The 20,147-nt window shown below is 43.7% G+C and overlaps 1 protein-coding gene across 1 annotated transcript in view; it reads left to right on the top strand.

Moving 5' to 3' along the window:
- The first annotated feature begins 1,817 nt into the window (after window positions 1-1,817).
- COX16 (cytochrome c oxidase assembly factor COX16) overlaps window positions 1,818-20,147 on the top strand; it is a 70,224-nt gene continuing 51,894 nt past the window's right edge. Inside the window, exons 1-2 of the mRNA XM_075282918.1 lie at window positions 1,818-1,987; window positions 9,243-9,320. Of these exons, the coding sequence (XP_075139019.1) occupies window positions 1,922-1,987; window positions 9,243-9,320 (144 nt within the window). The 5' untranslated portion in view covers window positions 1,818-1,921. The remainder of the gene's footprint in view (window positions 1,988-9,242; window positions 9,321-20,147) is intronic.

Below are 20,147 nucleotides of genomic sequence, written 5' to 3' on the forward strand. Positions count from 1 at the left end.
GCTCCTTCCTTCAGCCGCATGTGTCAGCGAGAGAGGCGGCGAGGGAGCGGAGGAGAAGGAGAAGTTTAATGTGGAGGTGGAACGTGAATCTGGGAGCAGATGAAGGAGAGGACGGCATGACATTGGGGCAGAGATGGGGGACATGAATCTGGGGGCAGAGATGGAGAGGACATGAATCTGAGGGCAGAGATGGGGGACATGAATCTGGGGGTAGAGATGGGGGACATGAATCTGGGGGCAGAGATGGAGAGGACATGAATTTGGGGGCAGAGATGGAGGGACATGAATCTGGGGGCAGAGATGGAGGGACATGAATCTGGGGGCAGAGATGTGGGACATGAATCTGGGGGCAGAGATGTGGGACATGAATCTGGGGGCAGAGATGTGGGACATGAATCTGGGGGCAGAGATGGAGGGACATGAATCTGGGGGCAGAGATGGAGGGACATGAATCTGGGGGCAGAGATGTGGGGACATGAATCTGGGGGCAGAGATGGAGGGACATGAATCTGGGGGCAGAGATGGGGGACATGAATCTGGGGGCAGAGATGGAGGGACAGGAATCTGGGGGCAGAGATGTGGGACATGAATCTGGGGGCAGAGATGTGGGGACATGAATCTGGGGCAGAGATGGAGGGACATGAATCTGGGGGCAGAGATGGGGGACATGAATCTGGGGGCAGAGATGGAGGGACAGGAATCTGGGGGCAGAGATGTGGGACATGAATCTGGGGGCAGAGATGGGGGGACATGAATCTGAGGGCATAGATGGGGGGACATGAATCTGGGGGCAGAGATGGAGAGGACATGAATCTGGGGGCAGAGATGGAGGGGACATGAATCTGGGGGCAGAGATGGAGGGACATGAATCTGGGGGCAGAGATGGAGGGACATGAATCTGGGGGCAGAGATGTGGGACATGAATCTGGGGGCAGAGATGGAGGGGACATGAATCTGGGGGCAGAGATGGAGGGGACATGAATCTGGGGGCAGAGATGGAGGGGACATGAATCTGGGGGCAGAGATGGAGGGGACATGAATCTGGGGGCAGAGATGGAGGGGACATGAATCTGGGGGCAGAGATGGAGGAGACATGAATCTGGGGGCAGAGATGGAGGGGATATGAATCTGGGGGCAGAGATGGAGGGGACATGAATCTGGGGGCAGAGATGGAGGGGACATGAATCTGGGGGCAGAGATGGGGGACATGAATCTGGGGGCAGAGATGGAGGGGACATGAATCTGGGGGCAGAGATGGAGGGGACATGAATCTGGGGGCAGAGATGGAAGAGGGACATGAAACTGGGGGCAGATGAAGGGTGTATATGAAACTGGGGGAGAGATAGAGGGGGGACATATAATTTACGGGTGACTGTAGGAGGATTATACTGTGTGCGGGCACATGAAAAATTAACAAGTGGGCGGAGTCAACACAAAAGTGGGTGGGGCTAAATTTGCCGCGGCGCGCTACACTCGCCGCACATTTTGTCCCTCTTTCGGTTCTTCAAAAGTTGGGAGGTATGAATACAGTGCTCAAGATGTCACTGCTTTCTTATATACTGCACTGGGGTTTATAATTCCTGTCACACAGCAAGCACCAGTGGACTTTAGCTGTGTCTTCCACCCTCCACTACATTACCATAGACACATATATTCACTATAGCAATAGCATAATAAGAAGCAGCAGGAATGCCTGCATCATATGGGAACTATTGTGATTGTTCTCGTTTTTCAAGGATACGTTTGAAGTACGCACCACTCCTCAAGTGACTGATCACATGACCATGACGTCATGCCAGGTCCTTTAGCCTACTATGATGCTGCTGCTGATAGCAATGTAAGGGTGCCGGATGTCAGTAGTAAGGTGTACTGTGTGCTGCCGTGAAATACTTCCCCCAAGGTGATAGGGGATAGCTGCAACATGCTGGAAAAGTTATGGTTATCGTGTAAAAACAATGCAACGCTGCGGTATGGAGTGCCCATGCTGGTGAGTGCACCTTATTAGCAGAGCCCTTCACTAAGCTGACTGCAGAGTGTCATGCTTATTTGGTGTGTGTCGGTATTAGTGACCCTGTGTGTGCTACACAGTTACCAGTCTGTAGAGAGGGCACTTATGTGAGCTCTGATTATGTGAAAAAAGGAACACATAACAAAATCACAACTGGTGTGTGTGAATGCAGCCCAATGAACATGCCTGCGATTGTATCATGTAATTTATTTCAGTAACTTCTCATTTTCAAGATTCCTCTTTACTGTCAATGAAAGGGAACATTCTTGTTTACAATCAGGAGAGACAAATGTATCTAGCCTAGATAATCCTTTTGTGTGCTCAGCAGCCTGGTCTGTAGACTGTTACATTATAACCATGATTAACTGGGACTCCAAACTGATACATTGTAACAAACTGTCAGCTTTGTGCCTCTCCAGGCAGAGCTGTGGAGTTTGAGTCGGGACCTTATACAACTAGCCTCTGCCCGCGACTTTGTCTTTGTGTTGTTGGTGGGCGCCGATGATCCGCAGCAAATTGCTGCCGTCGATGGTCCACCTGCTCTAGCTTTTAGGCAGCTCTTAAGCTGTCCTGCTGCTGAACTTGTTCCTCGCACCGTGCCTGTGATTGTTCCGGTATCTCAGCAGCTCGCTGGGATGCCATATAATGAGTGTGTTGTTGGCGTCATTGATCCGCCTGCTCTGTTGTCTTGGCAGCTATCAAGCTGGCCTGCCGCTGAACTTGTTCCTCGTGCCATGCCCGTGATTGTTCCGGCATGTCAGCAGCTTGCAGGGACACCATATAATGAGCATGTTGTTGGCATTGATGATCCGCCTGCTCCGGCGTTTTGGCTGCTCTAAGAACCACGTGACGCCTAGCTTGCTCAATCCTCCTCAGCTTCGCTTGAGGAGAAGTTTGTTGACTTCTGGCTACATTCATAGCTCTCAATTTTTTTAGAATTTTGCGACAAATTAGATGGCCTATTCTAAGGATGGGTGATTTACACAGAAATCTCTGTATGCCTGAAGACCTTCTGTACACTCATCTCAATAAACTCCACAGCTTTTGTGAGATGGGTTTTGAATTGAAATCTATGGTAGTCAAGAACTGGAGTAGATTTCAGGGATGACTCTCACCAGCCTACTGGCATGAGTAATAGTAAATTTGTCTCCTCCTCATTTTTGGAAAAAGTAGCAAGTGAGCCACAGATGCAACAATTTGGAGACTCTTGGCATGGGCAGATTAGTAAATCCCTCCTCCATTGTTTTTATATTGCTTTTATTGGTACATATTTTTCTGTGGTTTTTGAGTCAAAGTGTTTCCTTTGTATTTACCATTCCTTTGGTCTCTACTGGCATTGGCTCAAAAAATTCAGCAAAATCTGTGTGTCACCAGCCTTAAAGAGAACCTATCATCACTTTCGCCAAGGCCAGCTTTTTTCATCATTTAACCCCTTCCCGCCGATGGCATTTTTTGATTTTCGTTTTTGACTCCCCTCCTTCTAAACCCCATAACTTTTTTATTTCTCCGCTCCCAGAGCCATATGAGGTCTTAATTTTTGCGGGACAAATTTTTCTTCATGATGCTACCATTAATTATTCTATATAATGTACTGGGAAGCAGGAAAAAAATTCAGAATGGGGTGGATTTCAAGAAAAAATGCATTTCTGCGACTTTCTTACGGGCTTTGGTTTTACGGCGTTCATTGTGCAGCCAAAATGACATGTCCCCTATATTCTGTGTTTCGGTATAGTTCCAGGGATACCAAATTTATATGGTTTTATTTACATTTTGACCCCTAAAAAAATTTCCAAAACTGTGTTAAAAAATTTTTTTTCTAAAAGTCGCCATATTCCGACGGCCGTAACTTTTTTATACGTGCGTGTACGGGGATGCATAGGGCGTCTTTTTTTGCGGGGCCGGGTGTACTTTTTAGTTCTACCATTTTCGGGAAATGTTATTGCTTTGATCACTTTTTATTCAAATTTTTATCAGAATCAAAACAGTGAAAGAACGGCGGTTTGGCACTTTCGACTATTTTTCCCGCTACGGCGTTTACCGAACAGGAAAAATATTTTTATAGATTTGTAGAGCGGGCGATTTCGGACGCGGGGATACCTAACATGTATATGTTTCACAGTTTTTAACTACTTTTATATGTGTTCTAGGGAAAGGGGGGTGATTTTAACTTTTAATTCTTTTTATATTTTTTTTTAACTTTTTTTTTTTTTTTTTTTTTTTTTTTTTTTTTAATTTATTAGACCCCCTAGGGGTGTTGAACCCCAGGGGGTCTGATCACTAATGCAATGCATTACAATGCTAATGCATTGCAAAAAAGCATCCTTTCTTTTGCAGGCTGCATAGACCAGCCTGCAAAAGAGAGGATTTGCAGACAAGCCTGGGAGCCTGTACAAGGCTCCCGGCTGTCATGGCAACGGGACGTCAGCCCTGGAGCATGCTCCAGGAGCCGGCGATCCCGGCCAAAATGGCGGCGCCCATGCGCTGCCGGGAAAATGGCGCCTCCGGCGCCTTAGACCGCGGCGCCGGAGGGGTTAATGCCTCCGATCGGTCCGGGGACCAATCGGAGGCATTAGAGCCGGTTGTCTACTGCTTAAAGCTCCCGGGCGGTCGCCATAGTTACAGACCCGACATGCGCCGTACTATTACGGCGCATGTCGGGAAGAGGTTAAAGAGGACCTTTCATCAGAATTCAGCGCACTATCGGCTTTCCTGATCTGTGCCCTGGGTAAAGCGCTATTGGTCCAGGTACTGTAGCGCTTTACAGTTAGAAGGGCATTTCTGACAGTTAGCCAGGAACGTCTTTCTCCACAGCAGCGCCTATTGCGCTGTACAGTGTGAGCGGGGAGGAACGCCCCTTCCCTCTGCTCACAGTGCTCGTCCATAGACGAGTATTATCAGGAGGGGAGGGGGCGTTCCTCCCCGCTCACACTGTACAGCGCGATAGGCGCTGCTGTGGAGAAGGACTTTCCTGGCTGACTGTCAGAAACGCCCTTCTGACTGTAAAGCGCTACAGTACCAGGACCGCTAGCTCCAGCAGTATATGGAACTGCCTGTGCCCAATCTGATGAAAGGTCCTCTTGACCTTGTCCACCTGCCTGACACCGCCCTTCTGACAATACAGAGCATAAATAGCATATCATGAACCAAGAATAACAGAACTATCAAATCTGATTGCTCAGGAACCGCACTGGACTCAGTGGAGTGGCGCCTATTAACAGATGCTAAGAACTGGAGTTAGTGAAAGATCCTCTTACTTTTTTTTTTTTTTAAAAAAAAAAACATAATATAAAAATGCACTGAGAAAACTGATGTATAAGTGACACCTCTTTGGTCCACAGCCTCAATTTGTGCCAATGATGAGCCACTTTGTTTCTGTGTCCTGCTCTCCACTGTACAAGGACATCCCTTCCGAAAGCTGTCATAGGTTAATAGCTGAAATTTATGCCATGCCTCGACTAGCATAGATTTCCATCCTGGCACAGAAGACCAACAGAGAATTCTTAAGAGGCTGGAGCTTTTTAATAAGTCACAGCAGGGGAGTGGATTAAAACTGGCTGAGAAAATCACCATTCTTAATAAGTTCCCATGTGTGCTGAGTGCTCCTTATCTGCTCACTCTGCTAGTTATGATGACCACAACTCCTGGTATCTTTTGGTTGGTAAGTGTGCAACTGTCATATACCTCACCTACAAATAGGTGATCAGTATCTAAATTGTCAGAAAACTCCTGTAAGGCTGCTTTCACAGGGCAGTATTCTGGTCAATGTTTTACCTGAATAGTCGTAAGCCAAAATCGGAGAAAACTTAAAATGGAAAGATTTCTACGTCTGGTACTCTGATCCTCTTCTGATTTTGGCTTCCAAATATTGATGCGAAATAGCGACCAAAACACTACTGTGTGAATGTGACCTAACCCCTTCTCACTTTGGATTGTATACATGTCGTGTACAGCTCTGGCACCGGGATCATACAGTTACATGCAGGTGATTGACATTTCTGATCCTCCTTGTTGAACTTTGCATTATTTCTGTAAAATGTATAGCATGCGGTATGTTGCATGAAGATTTAAAGAGGACCTTTCCTGTCCTTGGACATGGGTTGTATTATATGCCGCTAGAAAGCTGACTGCGCTGAATACAACGCACTGTCGACTTTGCCCATATGTGGCCCGGTTTCTCTGGCACCAGGGCACATACTGGCAGTGAGCTGAATTCCGTGCAATGTCCGCTTTCTAGCGAGATATAATACAGCCAACGTCTGAAAACATGAAAGTTCCCTTTTTAAATACAGATTTCTATTGGGAATTGATTTTGCCCGTTGCATCTGAAATGTTGCAATTCTTTAGTAAATATGCATCAAAATCCACATGTAGAATGTGCAAAATTTGTGGCAGATTAGTCAGTGGCTCAGTGATCCATTTTAGAATCCACTCCAATGGTTGCATCCGGTTTTACGCTGGGGCTACACTGTGACTTTTTGTAGCACTACTAATAGTTTTTCAGTATTTAGCTACATCTGCAATCCAATTGACTGCCTGCATTGATGTGTGCAAGCTTATGTCCTGCAACAGCCACTAAAATCATTTTAACTATTTGGCGAAAACTGCAGGACACAAGATTGTACACAAGCAACGCATTCAATTGGATTGCAGATGTAGCTAAATGCTTGAAATCTATAAGTAGTGCTACAAAAATTGTAGTGTAGCCCTGGCCTTAAAGCCACCTTTCTCCTGCCCTCCCCCAAAAAATAATAAAGCAGAACCCTTTAAACAGGATGCAAAAACATCCTAGTGTGCAAACCTAATATTATCAGATGGGACTAAGTATGGGCCCCCTCTTGGCAGCATGTGTCAGCTTGTCACCTATGCTCCCTGCAACAATGTGTGCCAGTCTGACACGGGATCACTTTTTGAGTGCTCCCCTCTGAATGTACCATGTATCCTCCTGTAACAGCGCATGTAAATCTGTCAGTTACCCCACGAGTGTGTTTCCCCTGCCAAACATAAACTTCTAAAACAGCATATGCCAGCCTGCCACAGATAACCCCCTGCAATGGGCTATGCCAACTTTCCATAGAATACCCTGTGTATTAGCGTGTGCCCTTCTGCCACAGTTTGCGTCCTGTAACGGTGTGTACCAGTATTGGGGGAACACCCCAGGAAGCCCATGCTGTAGGTTCCAAATTAAAACAAAATGGCCGCCGAGCACGGGGAACACACACAGAATCAGACACGCTTACTTTCTGTAAATCATAGGTGTTCAGATGTTTATTAAAAATTGTTATCTTTTATAGAGGAATAATGGCTGTATGCTAATTTAGGCCTAACAAACGACATCACATAGAAATATAAATTATCATTGGTCAGAGTATATGGGCGTCTACGAATGATAAATACATGCATAAACAATTTTTTGAGTTAACACATGGTTGTCTGTGTCATCCATTTTAGTTTAGTATTTGGACAGACTTCTTGACATGAGGATAGTTGACAAGTATTCTGTACAGGAATGTTTAGTTTTTTTTCCTATGCAACACACGTTAAGGTCTAATGGCCATTTTTCTGCACCCTGACTGTCATCATTGATAGGGCCTCTTAAATCTCTAGGGTACCTGCTTCATCATTACACAACCTTGTGTCCCTGTAACAGAACGCAGAGTGGACTACGTGATAAGTTGCTGCTTGGCTACCTAACTGAATGTATAACATGTTTTTTTCTCTCCGCCCCGGTCCCCAGAGTCCTTTGGTGACCTCGTAGTTCTTCCCGCTGTAGACAGATGCCTAATTAATGCTGTTGCTCGTTCTTCCATGTTTTCGCGGGGCACTGTTACATGATTAAACAGGTGGTTTGGGGATATATCCGACAGATGTATCTTCCCACTCTTTCCTTCAGGGTGCAGCTGATGTTCTTAGGAAGGGATGTCACGCCATTTAAGGATTTGTTAACAAAGTTTTATTTCCTTGTTTCTTAAAGAAAAGTAACAACAACTATCTGCAGGTTATTGAGCATCCTTTGGAGCTGGAAAGGCTGGGTGACGACGGTATGGACACCATAACTGGTCCCAAAGAGTTTGTCACCTTCTGCTCCTGGTCACTGCAGAAATAGCTGGGTTTTTTTTTTTTTACCACTGGGGATATATTTGTTTGCTCTTTTTCTGTAAGGTACGTTGCTTGGTATCATGGCTTGGGAAACGGATACTTATTCTATACTGCCCAGCTTTTTATGTGAGCAGCTTTAAAATGAGCATTGTCACCTTAAAGGGACAATGCTTTTAGGCTACATTCACATGATCGGGCCCAGCACTTGGCTGTGAAAAAAGTAATGATTCCTGTCCAAGTATACAGTGGAGGGTAATCCAATTTTATGGATCCTTCATAGATATGAGTCTATTGAAGGATCAGTGACTTTAACCCAGGATAACACTTGCTCCAGTTTCTTTTTTTGGATCATTCACATGGATGGTGGAAACAACGGTTAATGGGGGCAGTGTGCTGGCCATTAAAGCAACAGCTGAGGAACCCTGTCGTGTTAATGAGCCCTTAATTGAAGTTGCTCATATGTTGCATGGGAAACCCATGGCTATCTATATATGTCTGCTATTGTGTAATTATATATTCCATTGTGGTCATTTATATAACCATCTCTGTAATGGATGGTGAAGAAGAACTTCTGGATCACTCACCCATCACACACTTACCTAGCTCCTGCTATAAAGATAGTAGACATATTGCCAATGACCAACACCTTGTTCCATAGAAGTTCGCAAATGGAGGTAAAGCTTTATGGGGTTCAATGCAGGTCATTTAATCCCTGTGTAATGGGTGGACCAGGTCCACCAGTGTCAGACCCATTCTTTGTAAGTATCTGGCTAATGGGTAAGAGCAAGGAACCAACGTCTACGTCAAGGGACCCTGTTGGGATTTCATTGGTTTGGGCATTATGAATCTCCTGGCAGGTGCCTTTCATCATTACGTCATCATTACACATCAAGTGTTCTTTAGGAGACATGTATTTCACTACATGACTTTTTCACTCTTAGGGAACCATTAAGATCATACAGGGGCTGCTGAGTATCTGAAGCCTAAATCTATATCTGACTGCACGTGCAGTTCCATAGTAGCGAGTACGCAAGTCAGAAGGCAAGGATCTATGGTACAAAGTACAGTGCAAAATAATTATTTTTTAATTTTTTTGGTAGATCTATAAACTCAAATGATTTTCTTTCTTTTCTTGCAGCTGCTGGTCATAGGCGGCTCCTTTGGACTGCGGGAATTCACTCAAATTCGTTATGATGTTCAGAAGCTAAAAAATACAGTAAGTAATGGACCATATAAAATCTGTGAATGATGGTTATTATGATCTTGAAGAGCATTTTCTCAAAGCTGTTGCGGTTCATGCAGAGGCTTTTACCCTTGGTTTCTTACTCTGGTTATTTAAGGATTAATCCCTGCTTGACAATGCAGATTTGCTAGCAAAGGGGTACTCTATGAAAGACAGCTATTACCTAAATGCCTCATCATTGGTTTCCTCTGATTGGTGCCCTTGTCTCTATTCCAGGAGCAGTGATCGCACCATTGCTCCATTTAAACTATGTTGGACAAGCACAGAGCTTTGTTTTCTCCATAAGACTCATAGATAATGACTTCAGTTACCTTACATTACCGGAACAGGGGCTACGGATCTACATTCAAGTGATTGTGAGACCCCCGGCTATTACATATTCATAACCTATGAAAGGTTATACATTGTCTTTTGTGGAATAACCCCATTTAAGTTATTTGGATAAGTGTAGGACAGAAGGGATACCATGTCTCCTTAGGAGACTCTCTTTTCAGGCCACCTTGCAGTGTGCATGGTCTTACAGACCATACCTGATTTGCTAAGAATTCTGGGAAAAGGGGCAACACGGTAGCTCAGTGGTTAGCGCTGCAGCCTTGCTGCGCTAGAGTCCTGGGTTCAAATCCCGTCAGGCGCAACATCTGTAAGGAGTTTGTATGTTCTCCCCGTGTTTGCGTGGATTTCCTTCCATTCTACAAAGACATACTGATAGGGAAAAAAAATGTACATTGTGATCCCTATATGGGGCTCACAATCTACATAAAAAATAAATAAATAAACAAATTCTGGGAAAAGAAGATGTAAATAAGAGGGTGTTCACACATAGGAATTTGACGTTGAATTTGTCAAGCAGAAAATTTCTGGATTTTGACGCTGAAATTGAAGTGGAATTTGGAGAATATTGCCAAAGTATTTTTCCTTTATTGGACAGGGCCAGATTCCAAATTTTGCTAGCAGATTTTGACAAATTCCACATCAAATTCTGCTCTGACGGAAACGGTTTATTCATTTCAAAGGCAGTTCGCAGGTGGAATCCGTCTGAAGAATGAGCAGGAAAAAAATCTGCTACTGCCACTGACATTAATGGGGGACAGATTTTAGGCGCAATCTGAGGTGGATTGCGAGGCAGACTCTGCCTCAAATTCAGCGTCAAAGTTCTAAATCGTCTTTGGTGGAGAAAGGACAAGTTCCTTTAGCACCACCATTTGGAAGGTAGTTACCATTAGAGTAATGTCTGATTTTCCTGAGGTTTTGTGGCTTGATCTGGGAAGGGAGACATATCTGCAAACTGTTTTGGGGTTTTTGCCCCTCATCTCACTTGGCCAGTCAGTATTCTGATTCATACTGATGAGAAGCAATAATCCTGAAATAACTTAGATATTGCCAAATAGAATAAGACCTCTGCTTATAAAACCTGTACAATGACTCCTAGTGGGTTTTTTTTTATCATGTTTCCTAAAGTGATGCTTCAAGGTCAGCGTTTTTCTTGAAGGTTGTAGGAAGTATTAAGATGAAAAATCTTTAGAAGAAGAGTCCAATTCATTCCCCGTGAAATAAACCGTTATCCAGATGTTGCTTGTGTTGATGCCTATAGCCGTACCAGCCCCAATAAATGTAGTATCACAATACCACCAGAAGGTGGAGCTGTTTTCCCTCTGTTTTTCTCTCCCATGTCTTGCAGTGGTGCACACTGAAAGGAAAGGGGAGTAGCTGAGGAATAAGTATTCAGCAGGTGTCCTGAGAATGGGTTTCGCATTTTTGTCATACTCATTTTAACCTTAATTTAGAAAATGGAGACGAAAATTCTTTTCCAGTCACAGCCATTGTCAGGCACAAACATGTGTTATGCGAATCTGTCTACATTGTAATAAGTATTGAAAGTGAACTGTTGCCAGAAACATGTTCTTTGTGCATAAGGTTTACTATTGCTTTGAGGAATGTTCAGCTTTAACTTCCATGTACTGCAGTAGAGAAATCTAGGTCAAGGAGAAGGAATTGAAATACTCCGCTTTGTAATATTCTCGACGCCATATCCTTTTGGCTGTGCACGCACGTTCCTGTCAGGTGTTAAGTATGTCTGAGCTGAGACATCTAAGAGGCAAAGTAACAGCTGCACCATTACAATGCATCATCACAGGCTCCTTGCACTAGGCAGGGCTAGGGGACACAGTGTCTCCGCCAAGTCCCACAGTGCACCTTTCTGTTGCTCATATAGAAGACTATACATATATACAACCATCTCTGTCACATAGGATTTATAAGGGACTGTAGATTTATAGCCCCATTGGGTTGCACCAGCACATTCAGCAGGTCAATATGGTGCATTGTATTGCTGAGAAATGTTGATTAGCTAATGGATGCCATCCAGCCAAGCCTGAGAGGTTTCATTATGGAAGTTTACATTGTCTTAAAGGGCACCTGTCATCGGGTTCATGCTGCCCAAACCATGGGCCGTACTAGGTCTTTTATGGCAGAGAGTTGTGTTTTACTCTGACATGCTGCAGCAAAACAGAGAGTCAATGCAGCTATGCAGGGCGGGGGGAGCAGCCCTTATCTTCCCATACCTAGGCTCATTTCACTGTGCCCGGCTCCTTTTTGCCACAGGGTTTCAGAATAAAACATTTCTTTTTTCATCAGGGACCCTTGTCAAGATTTAAAGGGCTTGTCCAGACAAAATTGGAAAACTCCTTTAAAGGGGTTGTCCCATCACACGGATCCTATCTATACTGCTTGATAATGTGGATGTAAGACTTTTCCTAAATACATTGCTTCAGCAAAACTGCTTTGTTTGTCCACTATCTTACTGTATTAAATTCATTGTTGACACAGCCCTTGACTTATCTGCTCAAAAGTCAAGCGATGTATCTGCTGCTCTCAGGGGGGAGGGAGGAGGGGCTAAGTGCACGGGAATGAGCCTGTCTATCTAGCTATTCCTGTGTCTACACCACATGACCTAGGTCCTGCTCTCAGATAGAGGAGAGGAGCTGCTTTCATTTCTGAACGTCTTCTGTTCTCCCAGTTATCAGGCTAGCTAATTCAATTGTGTTCATTATGGCAGAGACAGGCAGTCTCTGTATGTAACACAGAATGGAGTTGCTGCTGCCTGTACTTCATAGTCCAATGTGGGTGGGCGGAGCTAAACGGCAGGTTGCATGTGAAACCCCGCCCACCAAATGATGCAAGAAACCAGGAAGAAAGAAGATTTTACAGGAGTGAAGACTGGTGAGTATGCGACGTGGGAATACCCCTTTAACTTTTAAATCAGCTGTGGGCAGTAAAAAAAATAAATAAAATATGCATACTCTCCTGTCTCTGATGCTCCGGTGTCCTCCCAGCACATCCCAGTTCTTCTCCAGCATCTTCTTCCAGGTCTCTTCCGGAGTTTCGCTGATTGGGCCTCAGGAAGAGGACACGTGATGTCACAGGTAGGGAGGGTTCACACCTGCGCCCGGTCTACGCTCTGCGGGTTTCCAGGTGTCCGATTAAAAAAAATTGTTTCGCCGCAGAGAGGCAGAAGACGCTCACGGGCGGTCTGTTTGCAAACCCGTTCAAGTGAATGGGTTTGAAAACTGATTGACCGATTTCTGTCTCCTGTCCAGTTTCTCACGCAGAAGAAGGAAACCCACAAAGCGGAGACCGGGTGCAGGTGTGAACCTGCCTGTAGTGACATCAGTTGCCATTCTCTGATTTGGAATAGACCAATTCAGCAGAAGAACTGAAGTGCATCGGATGACATCAGAGACTCAGGGACAGTGAGTATGAATTTTTAAAAAATATTTTCAATGTCCCCGGCTGATTTAAAAGTTAAAAGGATTGTCCACTTTTGCCTGGACAACCCTTTACTTCTACTTTGCAGCATAAGAGGCATTTTGCATCACAAATTTTTCAGTTCAAATGTTGTCAGTGAAAAAAACGTACAGCACACGGACTTCTTATAATAAATGGAGTGATTCACACATCCATTTTTTCATTGACTGAGAGTTTTTGGCATGCCATTCAAGCTTGTGGGTCCATGGGAAAAAATATCACACATTCATTACTCTTATGCATGTTAATTATTAGATGATGCTGAAAAATAAAAACAAAAACAGCAGACTGGTAGAGGAACGATAAAAAAAAAAAAATATCTGAAAGTGAAATAGGTTGTACAGGGTTTGTACACAGTCACATTTAGAAATGACAGAAATACATCTCAAAGTTTGGACAGGGTTTTCAAAAAGCTGGAATAGTAAGTGGTGCTAATAAAAACCATCTGGAGGGCGAAATTTCCACTAAGTGACGTGACTGTGCATGTATAAGAGCATGTTAGGCAGAGTGTCTCAGAAGCATAGATGGTCAGAGGTTCACCAATCTCCGGAAAACTGTGTCTAAAAATTGTGGAACAATTCCAGAAAAATGTTTCTCAATGTAAAATTGCAAAAGCTTTTATATATCCCACCATCTGAAGTACATAATATCATCAAAAGTGTCAGAGACTCAGGATGCACTGCATTAAAGACAGGCATGCATCGATAATGCAAGGTGCCAGGAATACTTCCAGAGATCATTGTGTTCACAGTTCACCTTTCAATCCACAAATGCAAATGAAAGCTGTATCATGCAAAGAAAAAGCCATATATCTACAGAAGAATGGGGCAATATTCCTCTCCCAAACCTCCAGACTGCTGTAAACCGAACAGGGGATGCTACACAATGGTAGAAAAGGCCCCGGCCAAACTGTATAGAGATTCGTTACTGCCATCAAATTCTAAATGAGTTAATTATGTCAAATGACATGGAAAAATAAACTATGACATGGTGAATAAACTATGGGTATAAGAGATTTCTGACCTATGGTAAATTTAAGCAATATTGCCACTCCTGGAGTTCTGTCAGGGTGCAGATTCCATGACTTACACGTGGTAGAAATAACAGCCATTGCATGTGAAGGGGGTATTTTTTTTATACTCTCTTCACCTGCAGCAGAATAGCAAAAACACTGCAGATTTCAGCACCCGCAGCATGCCATTATGTGCTTGGATTCCATGGGGCGAAAAGCTGCAGATTATCCATGTGTAGATCTGCTAGCAGAAATTGCAGCAGAAGTCAGAGTTTCTGTCGTGAGTTTCCGCTGCTGATTCTTACATGTCACACTTGCCATAGAGAAATCCAGCAGATGTGAACATAGCCTTAGAGAAGGACTGTTGTACACCATTGAAATAATCCATTACGTTGACTGATGAATTCTTGTTGTAACTTGCTCTTGCTTTAGGTAGAGGTCAGAGGTTAGTGGGTTATCTATCTTCCAATACTGATGACCTATCCTTAGGATAAATGGTTGATATTAGATCTGCAAGGGTCTGACACCAGGGAACCCTGTGGTATAGACCATTAATATTTGAAACTGGATCACCCATTTAATAAGTTGATCAGATCCAATAATGTACACTCCCTTTGGGACATATGCTGTGTGTTGGGGCATATGGACATCTCAGGCTGGGTTCACATCTGTGCTGGAGTCTGCGTTTGGGGACTCTGTCACAGTGTATGTGGGAAATTGCCAGATGAAAATGTTCTGCAAGTCCCATCTTTTCACAGGAGGGCCGAAGTATTATCTGCAGTTAAATCTGGCAATTGAGATGCATTTGCAAGATGATTTGCATTTCCTTAAGAAGATTAATATCTTTTTATTGCTTCATCAGTTTGTTGCCACAGAAGTACTATTACGGCAGCTGTATTATACAGGGGAGACCCTACAGCAATGCCTACAATCCGTGTCTGCACTGGTGGTGGGCATTAACCTTCCTAAAACCTCAGTCAAAACTGACCGAATTTTGCCTAGGGGCTCTAAAAATAAAACTTTTTAAAAATATATAAAAATAAAAAAGAATTAAAAATAGAAATCACCCACTTTTCCCTAGAAGACATAAATAAAGTTAAACACATACACATTAGGTATCTCTGTGACCAAAATAGCCTGCTCTACAAATCTATAAAAATATTTTTCCCGTATGGTGAGCGCCATAGTGAGGAAAAAAACGAAATCAAAAGAGCCAAAATGACATTTTTTTCCTTGTTTCGCCTCCCATAATCATATGGGTAAAAAGCAATAGATGTAAATCTGGTATCGTCGTAATCGCACCGAACCAGAGAATCCAGGTGACGTGTCATATTGACTGCAAGCTGAACACCATAAAAGTGAAGCTGTAAAAAGTCACACAAATGCAGTTTTTCTCTAATTCCATTCCATTCTAATTTTATTTCAGCTTCCCAGTACATCATACAGAATATTAATGATGCCATTGCAAAATTTAACCCTCTGTGAACGGAAAAAGGTTATGTTATTTGGAAAGTGGGGAGTCAAAAATGAAAATTAAAAATTGGCTGCAGCGGGAAGTGATTAAAGGCCCCTACATGGTAGGGTAGCATGGTGGCTCAGTGGTTAGCACTGCAGCCTTGCAGCGTTGGAGTCCTGAGTTTGAATCCCACCAGGAACAACATCTGCAATGAGTTTGTATGTTCTCCCTCGTGTTTGCGTGGTTTTCCTCCCATTCTATAAATTCTATTGTGATCCCGATATGGGGCTCACAATCTACAAAAAAAAAAAAGGCCCCTTCATGGCACTATTATTGGTTTGGGAGACATTTTGGACCTGACAGACTGACCTTTTATGTCCTCACAGTTAAGGGCTCATTCACATCTGCGCCCCGGGTCTCTGCTTTTAGGTTTCTGTTTCCTGCCCGAAACTGGGCAGGAGACGGAATCCTGCTGGCTTTTTCAAACCCATTCAAATTAATGGGTTTGAAAAGTATCCGGCCGTGAGCGTTTTGAGCTCTCCACGAAGAAACCGTTTTGTTTTTGTTTTTTTTTAACTGGACACAGAGTCAGACATGCAGGACTTTGTGTCCGGTTTAAAAAAAACGGTTCCAAAAAGCTCAAAACGCTCCCCTGCACTCACTGCCGGACCCGGTCTGACAGGTTTCTGTCTTCTGCATGCAGAAGATGGAAACCGCAGAACGTCGACCGCACGCTGGTGTGAACCCAACGTCAGCAGTATTATAAAGCTGAGTGGTATTAGATAGTGGGTGCAGGAGATAGCAGTGCTGTTATTTTTGGTACTGATATCCCTCGTCTGTCAGAAAGGCAGGCCTTACAGCCTAGTGTCATCGCCCCTCTGACAGTACAAGGGTGTGGATGAGTACTGTTGGGGGTACATTCCTCACAACCGAGCGAAACTAACGGCACTGAGATCTCCTGCACCCAGCGCATATCGGCAAAGCTAACCGTGCATTGAATTGAGCGCACTGTTAGCATTCCTACAGCATATAATACCGCTAATCTGCCAGGACATGAAAGGTCCTCTTTAAGCCTCATCTATCTCATCTTATTCTTCCTCTGTATTTTGCTATGTTCCCTGTTAAAACTGCGCATCTTTTCCGTTCAGGTTTGTGGCAGACGCTCGATCTTATTTATTTGTGAGGTTTTTCTAATACAATTTGTTTTCCACTTGATATCATCATACAAATTCTGTTCTTTCTGGCTGCTTTGGTGATCCAGACGCTGCTGATAGAGAACATATTCACTTGTGTTTCAATTATCACATCTTTTATTTGAAATGATTTTTATCTTTTTTTCATTTGGTCCCAAGTGTTTGTTTTGACATGATTAAATATTGAATGATAATGCATTGTCGTGAAACACCAGATTGTATTATGCTCACAACCCTGCATAATAACCCGCTGCATATTAGTTTATAGCCGAGCTTCGAGGACAGACTATTTCCTTGTAGAAAACACATTTCGGAGTAGAACAAGCCCTATTTCCTGAAGAGGGGGGCAACCATGTCTTTTATAGCAGTATACTTGTCATAGAGACAATCAGTTGTACTGCTTTAGGACTAGGGGTGGGCTCTGAATTGTGGGTAGCCCACCACTCCAAAACTGGAATATGGTGTTGGTGTATTTTGGGTCTCCTTCCTGTAATGGCGCACAATCCATTCGGTCTCTTGGGGAAACATAGCTGTCTACCTTCATTGCCCTGCCTTATAGCTGCATATACCTGCTTGCATTAGGACTACATACCAGTATTACTTATCTTAGGCTGGTTTTACACGAACGTAATGTAAGTCCCTAAAGACTGGTTTGAAGCTACACGCGGCTCCATAGCGGTAGGGGAGCCCCTGAATGGAATACTGAACGCATTAAAAAGCGGTGAGCAATGAAACTACATGGACCCTCATGTGGAGAGAAAAGTGATGCTTGAAGTACTTTTCTCTCCACATGACTCATGCGGACACCGCACAGAAAACACATGGACCCCATTAGAGTCTATGGGGTCTGTGGAGTTTCATTGCTCACCACTTTTTAATGTGTTCGGTATTCTGTTCAGAGAAGGTCCCCAAGCGGACTTCCTAAACGTAGATGTGAACCAGGCCTAACTCTGTCTTACTACATAGAAAGAAGCTACAACATGGTGCCAGATCTGTAGCATGATGGCCCTCTTTGACATTCAAGATGATTTATTTGTTGTTTTGGTTGCCTTGATGCTAAGAACAGCACTGTATGTGGCTCCATTCTTGATATCAAATGAGACAGAACTTGCCGATGGAAACTCCATATAAACAGTGTGAACATATCCTAACAGGTTGCTATTTAATCCCTAGAGAAAGCCTGATAAGTATCTGTTCACATTGGCATTAGGGGGTTCTGCCAAGCTTTCTGTCACTTTTGGTGCCAAGCACAGTATGAAGTCTCAGACGAAACCTCTATGAACCCCATGATGATCCTATCAAGGAGAGAGTGAAGAGATGACATAGTACAGATGCCAACAGTGTGAACAGGGAATCGACACATTGTGGATTTTGGAGGCTAGTAGTTTTATCAATGTGCTATCATTGAGAATGTTTGTTATTATCTAATAGGTTCTAGTTTTGATTTGTATACAATTTTGCAAAATAGTTTTTGTCCCCATCAAAATGCCTCCTGTTATTGTAATAGTTCCTGTAGCCATTCTGAGTATAAGAGAGTAGACATAATATGATATTATCAGCTATATCAGCAGTCTTGTCTTTGAAATCTGTTGCCAAAAGAAGAAAAAGGGGAATAAGGATGTTTATATAATAATCCTGCTCTCATGTATCATAATGGAGAGCCATGTACATGAGGAGCATGTCCTGTACTTAGTGGGTTCAAATGCCCCCCATTCTTTCAGTAGGTGCAGGTATCAGGCAAGTGGTTGGCCTTGGGGCTGTGTAGTCTAGGCTGATGCACAGGGGACATCAGCTCCCCCTGCTGATAGGAATTCTTCTAATAAACTGGCTGGAATGATGTTTGACCGAAATGTAAATTCATTAGCTTCTGCCCGCGACTTCGTCTGCGTGTTGTTGGCGGTGATGATCCGCCTATATTCAGCAAATTGCTGCCATTGATAGTTCGCCTGCTCCAGCGTTTTGGTAGCTCTCAAGCTGTCCTGCTGCTGAACTTGTTCCTCACGCCATGCCTGTGATTGTTCCGGCATCTCAGCAGCTCACTGGGATGCCATATAATGAGTGTGTTGTTGACATCGATGAGCTCCGCTTGAGGAGAACTCTGTTGACTTCTGGCTTCCTTTATAGCTTTCGTTGTTTTAGAAATTTGTGACAAATTAGATTTTCTTTTTTCCTAGCATGTTTAAAATTGGCAAACTTCCAATTTGGATTAAAGGTGTTTTCTCATCCAGTGCGTCAGCACCGTCTGGAGCAGATTAGATAATATGCAGGTGCATGTACACAATGGACTCCGGGTTAGTTGTGTGTTTACATAAAAACACAATGTATGGAAAGCCAGACCTGGCTTTATCAGCAATCTCCAATTAACTGAGATAATGTAGCCAAGAGCAGTTTAATATAGTATGTGAACATAAATTCATAACAGTCGTGAAGCCATGTCATTTACTGGGATAAAAAGTAGCCTATGTGTTAATCCAGGTTACAAACTATCTATGTGCCAAATTTCATCCAAATCCGTTCAGCTGCTTTTCAGACCCCCGAGTATAAATAATCGGAGACCGAGATGGACGTCAAGGACATTACAGAAGTAGGCCCGAAGCCTGTATGGAACTGGGAGAGGTAAGTAACAGTGTTTTTCTGTTCCCTTACCTTTCCTGGGCCTCCGATCATTACACTCGGGGGTCTGAAAAGATCCCCGAGTATAATAATAGTGTTTGTGGGGCCTGACGCGTCACTTCCCAATCCCAGCCCCTGCCAGGATCGGTAAGTAAATAGGGCCCATTACCGACTGGAGTAACTCTAGCCGGTAATGGCCGATTCAGAAAAAAAAAATCACAGCTATCGCCGGCCCCTAATTTCCCGGGCTCTGTGGCAGCTGCTACCACTGCTACCCTGGTAGTTACGCCACTACTGATGGTCCAAGATCCCAGGTGTCGGACCCCTGACTTTCTTAAATGATGATCTAGCCTAAGGATAGGTCATCAATTATTTAGCCTGGAAAACCAGTTTAGTATTGTTAAGGACATCCCTGGAGAGGTGCAGGGGACCGCTAAGACCACATGAAGTGGTGATCTTGGTTGCTCTGGGAATTCACCCTGTTAAAATCAGCATGAGTCAGATTATTGTGAAATGGTAAAGTTTATATAGTGTGAAATCTGGCAGCACAATCTGTTAGATCACTGCCTGGATATACAGAGAAAGTCTTTTCTTTGTGAGGTCAGAATAATGCTGGAGCCTCAGAGTAAAGTCTGTTGAGGAGTTATAAGACTCTTTGCTACTTTACTATGCTATCGATCTCTAGACCTCAGCACCCTGCGGCTCTGCCTTGCGGTATAGTG

Source organism: Leptodactylus fuscus, chromosome 7, assembly GCF_031893055.1.
Source record: "Leptodactylus fuscus isolate aLepFus1 chromosome 7, aLepFus1.hap2, whole genome shotgun sequence".
Lineage (NCBI taxonomy): Eukaryota > Metazoa > Chordata > Amphibia > Anura > Leptodactylidae > Leptodactylus > Leptodactylus fuscus.